Here is a 15318-nt window from a genome sequence, read left to right on the forward strand (position 1 = left end):
TAATTGCTCTGTATGGAGTTGAATGCTGGCCACTGACAAAAACACTGAACGCCAACTACACTACATGCAATACAGATGGCTAATGCTTCTCTGGGCGATGGGCATCTCCCTAAACGAAACATCACTAACAACTTGATTTAGTAACAAATAAGCATTATGTCAATTGCAGAGAAAATGCAAGAGAAGCACCTTAAATGGTATGGCCAAGCCTTGCGTGCAGCTCCTGGCACAGACGCTAACTCATCTCTTCACAATGAAGTCAACAGCCAATACCCGTGTGGATGACTGAAGCAATGCCGGCAAGACGCAATCAATGTGGATGTGGCGATAGTCTGTTTGAGACCAAATGATGCTGCGGACCATGTGAAATAGCGAGTTCCAAAAAGTGTATCCTGCACCACCAAGACATTGCTATGATGATGATGATGATTATTATTATTATTGGGTGTGCTATGTATCAACTGATAAGCCCAACATAGCATACGGGGGGCGAAACGCTGGCAACCAGGAATGAGTATAACAACAATCCGTTATAGCGAGTAAATTTTACGCCATTATGAATTCTCGCTATAACAGACTTCTACTGTATTAATATTAAAATTCACTTTCCACAAAATACAAAGACATGTATAAAGAAGAAACTTCATCCAACTCTTTACCAGGTGGTAACGTCCTGAGAATGGATATGACATTTCCACGCATTAGAGCTATGCTGATGTGCTGAATAAGAAAAGCAGTTGATTGGGTATTGCTGGAAATCCATTGGCCAACTTCTTTGATAAAATTGAGGTCATCATTGCCCCAGATACCACTCGATTCAATGGCTACTGGCATGAAGAAGAATTTGTCTAACAAATCGCTGTATTTTCTCCTTTTAGCATTTTCCCTATTCATGGCTGCACCTTCATCATTCATTGACAAAAGGGGAAGATTGGACTGGGTGAATGTATCGGCACAGGTAAAAATCCCACACGAGAGATCTACCCCTTTTCCACGGCATAAGTGTCATTCCGTCTAGCCTTTTACCGTCTGAACGGCAGCAGCCAGTGGGCTCCTGTACAGCCTGCAAGATGACATCATTTACAGTGGAGTGAAGGATGTGTCTTTACATTTCACACAGGAAAGGCCATGGAGGCCACATTGATCAACGTAGGCACCACAAGCTGAGCATCGGTGAGGCTCGCAGACGGCTGCTCCCAAACACAAAGCCACAGCGATACGGAAACTTTAATTGGAAAGATGAAGACCAAGAGAATGCGAAGGTAAAGCTTGGAGCCATGCAGCAGATTAAGGAGAAGCAGCAGCGAGGAGCCAGGCTTTGTCTTGATGACTACTAATTGGCTGCTGCAGAAGCGAGTGGAGATGACTGATAAGAGGAGCATTCCAAGCAGCTTAAAATACTTCTTTTGCCAATATCAGGGGGAATTACTTACCTGTACGAGAGATGTAGGTGTCATCAGTGTAAACAGAACTGTATTTACGTATTTTCTTCCGAGTGATGAAGTTTACTGATTTCACTCAGTTGAAACTCTGCTTTCAAGATTGCTATGTTAACAACTTTTCCACCGGGCCAGTTGGCCGTGCGGTTAGGAGTGCGCAGCTGTGAGCTTGCATCCGGGAGATAGTGGGTTCGAATCCCACTGTTGGCAGCCCTGAAGGTGGTTTTCCGTGGTTTCCCATTTTCACACCAGGCAAATGTTGGGGCTGTACCTTAATTTCCTATCCCATCGTTGTCATAAGACCTATCTGTGTTGGTGCGATGTAAAAAAAACAACAAAAAAACAACAACAACAACAACAAACAACAAACAACCAAACCCTACTTTTCCCAGGTTTTGGTACCACTACGTCATGTAGACATGAAAGGGAGAGCACAACAGTAACACCGTATTCTTCTTACACGATTATTTTATTATTTTATTTTGAATGAGAATATTTAAATAAGAACACGTCTTATCAATATACTTTTCAAGGAGCATTTATATCAAGAGGTTTCACCTTTTCACTGAGTGTTTAAATCACAGGTTCCACCACACTTTATTTCATTCATTTCTTGCAGCTACTAACTTGTCGTTTATCATAGCTATTTTTCTTCTTTTTATAAAAAAAATTTTTGGAGTCCAAAATAAAACGACCAAATAAATGAATTACTGCATATCTGCCAATTATTACCTGTTCTAGAGTACAGTTCTGAAACATTCTAGTTAATGCCATTTTTGGACTACCAACCAAACAGAACTTCAAATTTTAAAAAAGTTAAAAGATTTTTTAATTATTTTTTTGAAAAACTAAAAGAGAGATCGGAATATTGGGCAGCTGAAAAAGAAGCAACTTAAATTTAGCAGTTAAGAAATGATGAATGTTTATCAAACACACTGCAGATTTACAGAATTGGCCTTGGCCTAGGCACTTTTAACAAACAACTATGCCATTTCAATGGTCACTCAAAGTTTTTAGGCCATAATAAGACCTGTCATTCCTCGCCAATAATTCACAATTACAGAAACATACATATTCGACTTATCATGTAAGAATGTGTGGATAGAGAACACCCAACAAAAGAAAGATATGGGTCAAACATTTTCGGCTCCAACCTTCATCAGTGGATGACAGAATAAGAACAGTAGTGGTCGTTGACTAGTAAATGCTGTCGTAAGGTAAAAGGAGGTGGAAGACACACAAGACAAGAGAATGAACAAAAGGAGCTGTTATCTAATGTCAAGGCTGGGTGTTTCCCAAGACCTGAGCATCAGTTTATGTCCAAATTCAGAATCTCCAAGAGCAAGAAGGTCAGAAGTTAGAGAAAAGTTTTAAGAAATTTAACACTGAAACAATCATTTTAAAAAATTATTTCTGTCCATCCCTTTTTTTCCATTCTCTTGTCTTGCCTATCTCCCCCTTCCCATACCTCACAAAAGGTTCTAATAGTTAATACAATGCTGACAGGACCCGAGTCTACTCGTGTTTGGTTGGCCGAACATTATTGACGGGCCCCAAGTTAACTCGTGTTCATTCATGAGACTTATACATCTGCTGGAACTTCTGAAACTAGTTAGCAGCCAATGTTTATAAAATCTCGGTGTTGAAGGTTTTGTTTATTCCATGCTTCCTTTATTTTTCATTCTTCTTCTGTTTTATGATTCATTTTCTTAGTTTTGCGACCTAATGTTTACGTCGTTCAAAGAGCGAAAGCTCTTCTGATGAAAGTGTGAATAGTGATGCTGAAGATATACACCCTTCAAAACAACGTGAAATCTGTATAAGTTGCTGTGTAACTTCACCAAGGTCATCGCTACACAAGTTACCACACCAGATATATTTTACTCCTGTTAGCTTTCTTACAACATTTAAACTTACCATTTTTAACAGGGTATTTAAACCAACTTCAGCAAGCTGTTTCTTTATAGGGTCATCTTCTTTAGAAGAAATGTAGTATTCCAGGTGTTCTCCTTCTTCATAAGTCTCTACAAGTATATACGGCGTAGTCAATGTCCAAAATGGACGTGGAAAATTAACATACGCATTTTCTTGAAAGTTTCTTGTAAACACATCCAGATTATGAGCTTCTTCACAGAAATTGACCTGGAATGATATGAAAACAAAATGTTAAAGTAAACAATCAACAGGGTAAAAACAAAATCTAAATCTTATTACAATTTAGTGCATGCTGTGGAGTATTATGAAAAGGATTATCACAGTTTTGAAATTGCAGGACACATTTCTAAAAATGTGTTTAATGAAGTGTAGTACCTTGAGGTTTTTGCTGTTTACCTTCCATATCATATACGGGGTTCATAGCAACAGTGAACCAAGTCACCTTTTTTACATATTTTGATATAGTTGGTGTAAAGAGTTACCGGAAAATCTGTTCTATTCACTGCCATAGTGAACCAAGTCACTACTGTAGTTAATATGTTGTCCCAGAGCTGGCAACTCTGTAAAGAACAAGTGAAGACTGTTGTTGCTTCCTTCATAGACACTCTGAACCAAGTACGTACTATTATAGTGGTCTATTAGAATAACAACATTGAGCAGTAAGTAATGACGAATAATCATTTTAAATCTTCTGGTGAGGAATATTTTCTCATTAACCATTTGAATTCTTAGACAAGTTTACAGTAAAGTACTGTAAGTGTTATTATTTTAATTACTTAATTAGGAAATTAATAGTTTTCTCTAACAGTGCCATATTTAAAATTAAACTAGCTGTTGATGGGTTAGTTTTTGTAATTGCACCAATAGTGGATATAAGTGAAGCAAAACAGACAAAGCACACATTAGTTAACAACAACAGTCGATCAGTGTAATATTACTGTTGATAAGTTTTCGCTTTAAGTCATCACAGTTGTTTTCTTCCAACACAGTGACATTAAGAGCATCTGAAGTCAAACATCTTACATTTCCCCCATTTTTAACGACTTGCTTGTTGTTTTAAGGGGCCTAACATCGAAGGTCATCAACTGCCATTTCTCTTATTCTTGTTCACATTTTCCTTCTCATGTTGATGCCATCTTCATTATCTTCCTAATCAGTATGGGCTGATAACCACGTAGTTTGCACCTTATAAAAACAACCCCGGCAACGATGACCATCATGGCAATTTCACAATATTTCCATCTCAGTGATGTTCAGCAATAATGGACATGGTACTGAACATTTAAATTGAAGAATATCTCTGTTACTACAGCCCAGACGGCAAAAATGTATGTGACATAAACAATAACGTTATTGGCATTACATCCCACTAACTACTTTTACAGTTTTCGGAGACGCCGAGGTGCTAGAATTTAGTCCCACAGGAGTTCTTTTACGTGCCAGTAAATCTACCAGCACAAGGCTGACGTATTTAAGCACCTTCACATACTACCGAACTGAGTTAGGATCAAACCTGCAAGTTGGGGTCAGAAGGACAACGCCTCAATTGTCTGAGCCACTCAGCCTGGCCATGTGACATAAATAATGAGAAAATGTAGTTTCTATAACTATTGTTATATACTTCAGAGATATTTGTAAGTTTGTGAAAAATGTAATAATCGTGAATATCTCCATTTTATTTCTCGTACGGTAAAAGTGCTTGAAACATGAAAGACTAGAATTTACCTATTTACGCGAATAATACCCGCATATTTTTTTAAAAAATTGAGGCACGAAATTGGGGTGCGGGTTTTATTTGAGTCAATGTCGGCATTTAAAAAAAAAAAATCATCCTTCCTAAAGTTGGGGTGCATGGATTATTCGGTGGTGGGGATTATTTGCGTAAATACGGTACATTTTGCACTACTTTTTAATAAGTACGGTACAGTTTACCGATAATAGTAATGTAATGTAGTGATGTAAAGCCTAGTGAACACCCCGGCTATCTCGGAACTTAACACTCGAATCACCAGAACTAATTACCATATATACCTAAAACCACTGATGTGGTCATTCTGACTGCTGCTATTAGTATACGATCCTCTCACAATTTAATAAGGGGGGTAGGGGTAGTCTTGTATACAGAACAACGCATTCAGACATGGAAACTGAAGCTGATAGTGACACCAAACAATGTCCTGAAATAGTCTGATCCAGGCATCAATTTTTATGCGAGTCCAAATCTCTCATAGTGCACTGGCACTGCCTGTGGCTCCAAGCAGCCTACTCAGTGGCCTCCACTATATGCACCAGCCATGTGTCTTGGTAGATGTGCTAGTTATCAACTAATGAGCCCAAATTGGCACACTAGGGCAAAACGCTGGCAAATTAGAATAAGTTAGCTGAAAAATTTATAATTTTCAATATCAATAATGAACCATTTATATTGGAACGCTGAAATAGTCTGCTTCTATAACAAGACAAAGATTCCCCTTGATGTCTTAATCCAGATGTAAAGGGAATATTTGGTGCATTATGGTATTCGTTCATGGCCAGTACATGTTTTCTACAACACCCTCGACATAGCTCCCATCAACACATGGATTATTTTCAAGACTGTGACTGGAAATAAGATAAGCTGGAAAAATGTTATCTTGAAACTTGGGGAAAAACTATGTGTTGAGTACATGAAATCAATAAATCATCACTGACAAATGAAGGAAGTAGAAGAAAAAGAAAAAGAGGTGAAGGCATCAGAATGGATAATTGTAGACTACAGTGTCACAGGAAGAAATGTCAAAACAAAACAAAGATGAACTGCTCTGCAAGTGTAAAAAAATGTGATGTGTTGGTGGGTTATGAAGAAAGTTATTTACATTGCATGTAAAAAGAATGGTTAGTACATTTGTTCCAGAGCATTTTTGACCAACTAGACCAATCTTGTCCTGAAAAGAGAACTTCCTTGAATGTTTGCCTAGTGAGTGTTATGTTAACCTTGAAGATAAGAACTTGTTTGTCTATTAGGGTATCAGCCCAGAGGTTGGTGAGATCCTCATACAACACCACCAGAGGTTATGGAAAACTGTGAAAACTGATTGTGGCACTAAAATGAGCTGTACCAGAAAAGATGAGGAATGAGATAGTTTGCCATTGCTTTCCTTTCAAGAACTCTTTTAATGGTGAATAAAATAAATCTGATTTATTATTTGTTCAGCGTCAATAAAATATTTCCCCAAGTATATCTGTGTGTTTTATACATACAGTGAAACCTCGTTAGTGCATTCCTCATTAACACGTTTTACCGCTTAGCACGTCGTAAATTCGAAGTCCTGATTCTCATCATATTAAATATATATAAAAATAACTTACTTATGGCGTCACAAATTTTTACTATTACCTCTTAGTACGATCACATTTTTCCTAGCCCTGAAAATGTTATTTTCATCTCTTGTGAAAGAAACGTGATTTCCAACTCGGGTAATAGTCATCGCCACAGTTGCGTGATTACGAGAAAAGGCCTTGAATTCCTGAACTTCACAGGATAAGTTGCATCTTTGGGAGCAAGTCGTTAGCCTCAGGAATGTTCAGTTTTACTTGCTGGTTAGCAGCGAGATTGCTGAAAAACAGTGAGCTTATTTGTGCTTGTATTTCACACTCCATTCAGAAGTTAGAAATTTATTTTGTGTTGAGTGGTACAGTGAAGTGTAGCGAATATTTTTTGTGTGATACAGTAGCCTATATCAGGATTAGGAACATAATCATATGAAACTGACTAGTGTAGTGCACATTTGTCTTGTGATAGCCTAGTTACGGATATGGACAAAGTCATGAAATTCCTTACTAATGAATACACCACAGCATTCCCGAACTGATCTCTGGCGTGCAAGGTTTAACAGCCCTGCGGGATGGCTCACACCCTGTGAAAAACTTACCGCTGGACACTCAGGGAAATGGACCACATGGAGATCACTCAATAGATTACGGTCAAGTGTTACAAATGCAAGAATAACTTAATGAAATGGGGGTTTCCATACAGAGTCGCCGCTATGTGAATGTGGCGAAGAGCAGACGTCCTCCCACCTACTCCAATGTAGTCAGTGTCCAACATCATGTACTCTGGAAGACCTGATTTGTGCTACACCAAATGCAATCAATGTTGCTAACTTCTGGGTGACAATACTGTAAATAAACTGCCAATTCAATGTTATATTGATCATGTATCATGTACATATTATGCATTATTAGCTGCCTCTGTGGATCAGTGGTAGAGTGTCGGCCTCAGGATCCCAAGATAGCGAGTTCAAACCCGGCAGAGGTAGTCGGATTTTTGAAGGGCGGAAAAAAGTCCATTCGACACTCCATGTCGTATGATGTCGGCATGTAAAAGATCTCTGGTGACACATTTGGTGTTTACCCGACAAAATTAATTAAATCTCAGCCATAGACGCCCAAGAGAGTTTCGGTTTACTCGGTCTGCCATCTAGTGGGCCTAGAGTAAAACGGAACGTCAAAATTGATGAGCAGACAGCCAGATGGCGTCAAATTGAAATGCCTGCACACGGTAGCTGAGGCCATACGATTATTATTATTATTATTATTCTTATTATTATTATGATTATGCATTATTACCATATTAACTTCAATCACTGTAAGTGCTTCTGACACGAATAAATAAAAAATACAAAATTAAAATCCGTCAGTAAGCGGAATGGAGTCTGTATCTTTAAGCGCACACAGGCCGCGAATGTTGATCGCACCTTCGAGTTTATCTCAATCACTCGAGTTGGGCGAAGTTTTGTTGACTTCAAAACGGTGGCTAAAGTCATTCCTCCTGGTCGCACATGGTCGAGAGTAACCTCTAATTCACTGTGTAATAGTGTGACCAAAAAATAATGCTTAATAACCCACTGCTCCAAAATAAAAGGCTTCTACTAACATTTGTTTTAGAAAGAGTGTGATTGGCACAATACTTCCGATATTTTTATTGGCCCCGGTGCTCGCTTTCATATGTGTTGTATTTTTTTTTTTTTTTTTTTTTTTTTTTTTTTTTTTTTTTTTTTTTTTTACACCTTTCAGTACACTTGTTATTTTATAAGCCCCAGCAGAAAAGGTTTTCATATTTATTCTCTTGTGTTCTTCACACCTTTTAATACTTTTCACTCATCTTTAGAAGTCCATTCGACACTCCATGTCGTACGATGTCGGCATGTAAAAGATCTCTGGTGACACATTTGGTGTTTACCCACGGATACAGAACGTAAAATGTCATGTCGGAAAAAATCATATCTAGTGTTTCCGTATCCTTGTTGGACAGCTTTTATTCATATATTTAGTAGTACATTTTCTAACTTAACACTTAACACATTCTTTTTCCTTGTCTCCTGCAGAAACGTCTTAACGAGGTTTTACTGTATTTCCTTTTGTGACTTCACAATTAGATACTGTGCTGTAAAGAGGCAAATGAATGTTATAATCAATGGGTTATTATTAGAGATCAGAATTTTTTGTTGAGTTGGAAGTGTGGAAAGCAGAATTTTCAAATGGAAAAATCAAGTGTTTTCAATCAAACTTTTTGTTATTTTCAAAATATAGCTCTCAACATACAGTTCAGAAAAAAGACTGATGTTTTATGTAGACAAGCAATGGCACTTATCTGACAAAACATTACTGTAACATGCGAAAAAGCATTCACAATCTGCATTTACACACGGCACCCATATCACTTTTAGCATGGATTTAGCAAAATCAGCATAGTTTATGATCATTCCCTGCAACACAGAAATGATCATTGTATCCAAGCATCCTCAAATGTTGAACGTACTCCAGTATGAAGAAGCCACACCAGCTTTATCACCAAATCCATGTTGGGTTTCCACAGGGAAATCTGGACAGTGAAACAGATGCTCAAGATCTTGAATTGCACCACAGTCGCAGTCAGCATTTTGTGTATAACCGTATCTTTTGAGTGTAGCCTTGGTTCTAGACAATCCAATTCTTAATGTATTAAGGGTCTTCCAGACAGGCCAAGATTGTGAAGTACAGTATGTGCTGGAGTTCCTTCTGTTGGCCGATTCCAGTCGGATAGTGTGGACTGTTGCTGCCAGAAATACTGTCCACTTTTTCATCACAACTAAGCTTGTTTTACACTACTGTCTGCAGTTCACCGAAGCCTGTAATCACCACAGTATCCTTTAGGTTCGAAGAACCAGAGATGTTTTACAGCTCTTAGAAGATTTTCTTCAACAATCATCTGTACAATTTCTGCAGGATCAAATACACCCACAGCTTTGTAGAATTTATGAGCAGGATCAATCCTTCTTTAGGGACAATGGGACTGAAATTACTAATTCCTATAAATATTAAGATACCATCTTAATATTTTGTTTGCTAAAAGTATGTGGTAGTATGAATATCTACCAAAATTCAACAATGTAGCTTCACTAGTTTCAGAGATATTAATTATTTTCCAATATTTATATGTAAATTATTCAAATATTCTAAATGTCAAGCATGCAAAGCTGATCCAGATAGCAAATTTAAAAAAAAAAAAAATAACTAGTATATCTTCCTATTACATAAATGAAACAGTGCACCGTTTTTGAGATTGTATTATTTACTATGAAAATAGAAATTTTTTCCCCCCATTGAAGTTTATTTTTTGACAAATTCTTGAAATTTTAAGGTTTAAAATTTTTTTACAGGCAAACCAGAATTGCAATCCTAAACGTAACATATATTTATTTCTGGATAAAGTGCTAAGGAATATGCATATGAATTTACAACATAAAAGGATCAGATCTGTAGCACACAGTACATTTTATACATGTGAAAATGTGAATCCGAGAAAATTGCACTTCTTTAAAATCATGCATATTTTTTAAGAGAGCCACTTTTTCTTCTTTTCTTTTTTGCTTCTGCATTTCGGCTTATGCCAGTGGGAAGAGACTGAATGCATTTTGTAATCAATAAGCAATGCACTCACAGAAATCAATACAAATTTCAAGAAATTTCACAACCACAATAAATTGAATACTTGCTTGTAAACAGAAGTAACCATGTGGCACAGTAATCTGCATACATCACAAATATTTCAGAAACAGAATTAGTTCATCTAGTGGTATTTCATAGGCAACTAGAATGAAAAAATAGAATCTAAATGAAAAATTTCCTTTCTTGTGTAGTTCTCTTGTTTAATTGGAGTTTTGATGTTGCCTATATTCTCACACACATTTTTTAGGAACTGGGACCTATCGTATTTCTCCGAATCCAAGACGAACCCCACTTTTGCCTTTAAAAAATTAAATTAGGCTTAAAATGTGCTTTGTAAAATCATCATTTTAATTTATAACATGTTTCATATTTAATTTGTGAAAAAATAAACACACACAATTATAATGTCTACAAAATTTTCTTATTTATTTATTTATTTATTTATTTATTTATTTATTTATTTTCAAACATTTGAAGTATCAGCTAACTCAATCAAGAAGATAATCACAAATAAAACCCTTCAGAAATGGAAGAAAGAAACTACCCAACAAACTACAATGAAGAAACGGAAAAAATAAATGACCTATGGGACAAAAATAAAAGCAAGCCGACGAAAGAAGCAGTGGCAATCTTCAGATTGAAAACAGGACATGACTGCTTAACTGCACATCTACCTAGAATCAAAATATACCTGACGGAAAACTGTACCACCCGCAAAATTACTGGATCAGTGATGTACTCAAAACACCTACTTCAGTGCACAGGACTCAACCCAATCCAACAAAACTAGGCAATTTCCCAACCCTGACAGCCAGAAACAAGATGAAACAAGACTCTGTTCCCTAATACATCTGTACATCAATATTATTTGTATATTACTATCATCTAGAGATATCAATTTTGTATTGAGTTACTTCCCAATAAAGCCACAGGTTACAACAACAGCATTTGAAGTAACTGTATATTTCACATAGTAACAGTGCCTATATCCAACACTAGATAGTAGCACAATGCAGGGTCAGTAAGTAGTACAGATGGTATTTCAAATCCATGTTTCATCATTATGCGATGAAAAATGCATAAATGCGTGTACAGGATAATGTTCTGCGTAGAACTAACAGAAAGGGGCGTTTAAATGACTGTGCGGTAGGCATTTAAATGTCTTGTTGTACATTTAAAAATGGTGGAACGTGGAAAATCATACCGCTAATTCATCCACAATGGTCAGGCCTAAAGTAATACGCTGAAATCGAAAAATTAAAATATTCGATAAAATATGCTTAAAACTTAGTCCCAGTGTTCCTTAAAGCTGTCAGTTTCGTCAAACTGTGCGCTGGAGCATTGGTCATCTGATTTAATCTAATGCTCTTCCACCAGCAGGGCAGCTGAGGGGTTATTACCTTCTGAATATATTTTTCACAATATTGTTTCCACCAGTCAATGGCTGCTTTCTTGTCTCCAACGAGGATGGCATTTTCATCATCCACCACACAAGTGCAGGGTTTAAACTTCCAAGTGAAGCTGGAGACTTTTTTGTGTAGTTCTCTTGTTTAATTGGAGTTTTGATGTTGCCTATATTCTAACACACATCTTTTTGGAACTGGGACCTACCGTATTTTTCCGAATCGGCTTAAAATGTGCTTAATTTTATTTATAACAAGTTTCATATTTAATTTGAGAAAAATAAACGCACACAAGTATCATGTAAATCCTACCTACTTCCCTAATAATTTTCATTAGACGTATCTGATACTGCCTTTCAAAGTTCAGAGAATTCCTCTTCACGACCCCACATTCATATCGCATCTCGTGTTATGACCATACCGACCTTGCATTTTTCACACACGTTCCTCACAATTTCATGTTCGACTTCTTTAAAGCGTCCTTGTTGCGAGCCACTGAATGCCTTTCATGTACAGTACGCTGTTTTAGACTTTTTTTGTCTTCATGCCGATGCCGAACACTGGCTTTAGTTATGCCGTATTTTCTTGCGGCTGCACAATTATTCATTATTTCTGCGTGTTTAATAACCATTAACTTAAAATTGGCATCATAATAATGATGAGATCCCGTTGAAAATTTGCCAGCAATATAGGTTCTACGTGTCTCAAAAATACGACGATCATCACAAAAATATTCAAGTTGTCTATAAAATTGTTACTTTTACTAAGCATCAGGTATCGGTGCCGCTAGATGAACGTCTCGCTTGCCAGTTTCGGCCGGCTTCAGTGGCTAGCGATGTTTAATAAAGACGCGGAAGTTGAAGGTCAACGAGTTATGTGCGCCGTGTTAAGGCCATTACGCCCTTACGTTTTACGTGCACATACCTCACAATTTCGTCTTCTACTTCTTTAAAAAGTCCTTTTTGTGCGCCACCGAACGCATTTTTTGTACAGTATACATTTTTTAGGCTACTTTGGCTATGCCGTATTTCCTTGCAACTGCACAATTATTCTTCATTTTCGCATGTATAATAACCATTAACTTAAAACTGGCATCATAATATCGGCGAGAACCCGTTGAAAATTGGCCGGCAATGCCTGTTCTACATGTCTCTACAGTACGATGATCCACTGCAAAAATATTCCTGTTTATAAAACTGTTAGAAAAAAGAAAACTGTTGTCATGCACAATGGAAAAGAGAAAAAGAGAAGCCAAGTGAACATAGACGGAGAATGGTTAGAGAATGTAGAACAGTTTACATATCTGAGTAGCATTATTAATGGAAGTAATGAAATCAACCCTGAAATTAATAACAGACTAAGTAAAGGTACAACATTTTATCATCAAGTCAGAGAGCTTTTATCGGATGAAAAGTCCCCAAGAGAACGAAATTAACATTTCATACCAATTGTAACATACAGACTAGAAACGCTGGTATGTAATAAGAGACAAGACAGTAAGATCCAAGCAGTAGAAATGAAATTTTTAAGAACATCGGTTAAAATGACAAGAAGAGAGAGAATTCAAAATATTAAAATTAGAGAAGAGCTAAATACAGAACCGTTAGTACAGAAGATACAGAACGCAAGACTGAGATGGTTCGGACATGTAAAAGGAATGGGAAAGGAACGGATAGCAAGAAGGGAATTGGAAAGAGAAGTTAAGGGAAAGAGACCAGTTGGAAGACCGAGAAGAAGGTGGATGGATCAGATTTGGAAGGACATTAGAGAAGCTGGAATGGATGTGGCGGAAGTAATGGAGCAGGAAAAGTGAAAGGACAGAAAGGAGTGGAGGAGGCTTGTTAACCACACCCGGATGACTGGACTTCTACACAATTTTGGGACTTCATATTTATTAACACTAGGATTACCAAACACTCTTTCTACCTACTTTTACCGAAGCGGTCATTTTGACCGATAGTGGCACGTATTCGTTTCTTGAGGATATTGGTGCCGGAAAACGGTTCGAATTGAGTATAAAAACATCATAGACCATAATTTAATTAATATCATGGCTGATTTGTAAACACTATTATGAATAAATAAATAAACAAATAAGTACACTAGTAAGGCAGAATGTTCTTACACATTTTAGCTTACATTATATACATATGTGCATGAATGTCACTTTTTACTTTTCAACTTATTTGTCGCACTGTACACACACACTCTGCTTGGTCACCTTTGAAGTGAACTTAACCACAGACCAGTTTTCTAGAGATTGCATACCTTTCAATTGTCTTGTTCCCATTGCACACTTCTTCCCTGATTGATGAAAAACTCAGCAAGACACAATAATACGTGTTCACTTAGGGTCCGATCGGTGGGTCGCGTTTCATCTTTTCCAAGATAGGGAAAACCGTTTACAACATACAGTAATTGGATTCCACATCGACAGCCAACTAAAATTTCATACCAAACTTTTCTGGTTTATTGGCCATATACTGCATAAATGGGCATCTAGCTTTCGATGGAAAGAGTTGTTCATCCACGGTAATGATCTCACTTGGTCTGAAGCAAATAGTAAAAGTAAATATAAATATGTCCCACACAACAGATATAAGCGCCAATCTATCAATTTTCAGGTGATCCCTGCTGGTAGAGTTTTCATCGAATCGAAGAAACCTCATGATATTCGGGAAACGGTTTCGTGCCATAGTTTGGGAGAAAATTCCAGGAGCCCCGCTTCTGTGACCACAGATCGAGAATGTTCGTGCCAGCTTCATAAGTTCCGCGTGAATATAAAATGTCAATGACAGCGTCCAATTCTTCCAAATAAAGTGTCCGTTCAGGATTGTTCAGAACTTCGCGGGCTCCAACCGCAGTATATCATTCGATGTGGCGCAGCTTGGATTCGTCAATAAAACGATGACAAGCTGTAGCGGCACAAGTTCCTTCAATGTGGCGTTTTGCATGTCCTGTGGGACCTCGGACTCCCCTCAGTATATTTTACTGTCCTCGACGACTTGGCAGGCTTTGTAGATCAACAAGAGTCCGCACTGTTCCAACCAAAGCGACTTCTTCCTCGCCGACCGTCATGTGTTGATATCGTGCTCCTTGCTAGTATTTTATCTTCCTTAGTGTTTCCTTCACCTGCAAAATATAATACAATACTTACTTACACTGTACACAGAATTACGTAAATACAAAATGACTAACTTCAAATAGGCTTACCTTTGTCATCAGCTGCTTTGCTAGTGTGCGTGTGTCGCCATTTGGCGGGTAGTTCCCTAACATTTCAGGTTGAAGGATGCTGTGTGATTTCATGTTCACATGGAAATTCTATTTCTGTGTGTCAAGTAACACACGTCTTCGCAATTATCGAGGTGTAAATCAGTCAAAGATTCATCGCTGGATTGTGATGGGGAAAGTATATGCTTATGCTTCAGAATTTCGGCATCTATTTGCAGACTACGCGAAAATATGTTTCTTCGGTGTAATTACAAACAATCTGGAAATCTAGTTTGAATGTTTGTAATGAGTGAACACGGCAATTGATTGCTCGTTACGATTGCACACCTTTCATTACTGAA

General features: G+C 37.5%; 1 protein-coding gene across 7 annotated transcripts in view; it reads right to left on the reverse strand.

Moving 5' to 3' along the window:
• LOC136866478 (uncharacterized aarF domain-containing protein kinase 2) overlaps positions 1-15318 on the reverse strand; it is a 158578-nt gene that overhangs the window by 76185 nt on the left and 67075 nt on the right. For all 7 annotated transcript variants that reach the window (XR_010859553.2, XM_067143473.2, XM_067143472.2 and 4 more), the window contains one exon: positions 3357-3581. Coding sequence is in view for 6 of the 7 variants with exons in the window: in XM_067143473.2 (XP_066999574.2) it covers positions 3357-3581 (225 nt within the window). In the remaining variant the exon portion in view is untranslated. The remainder of the gene's footprint in view (positions 1-3356; positions 3582-15318) is intronic.

The sequence above is a fragment of the Anabrus simplex genome, chromosome 3 (genome assembly GCF_040414725.1).
Source record: "Anabrus simplex isolate iqAnaSimp1 chromosome 3, ASM4041472v1, whole genome shotgun sequence".
In the NCBI taxonomy this organism is placed as follows: Eukaryota; Metazoa; Arthropoda; class Insecta; order Orthoptera; family Tettigoniidae; genus Anabrus; species Anabrus simplex.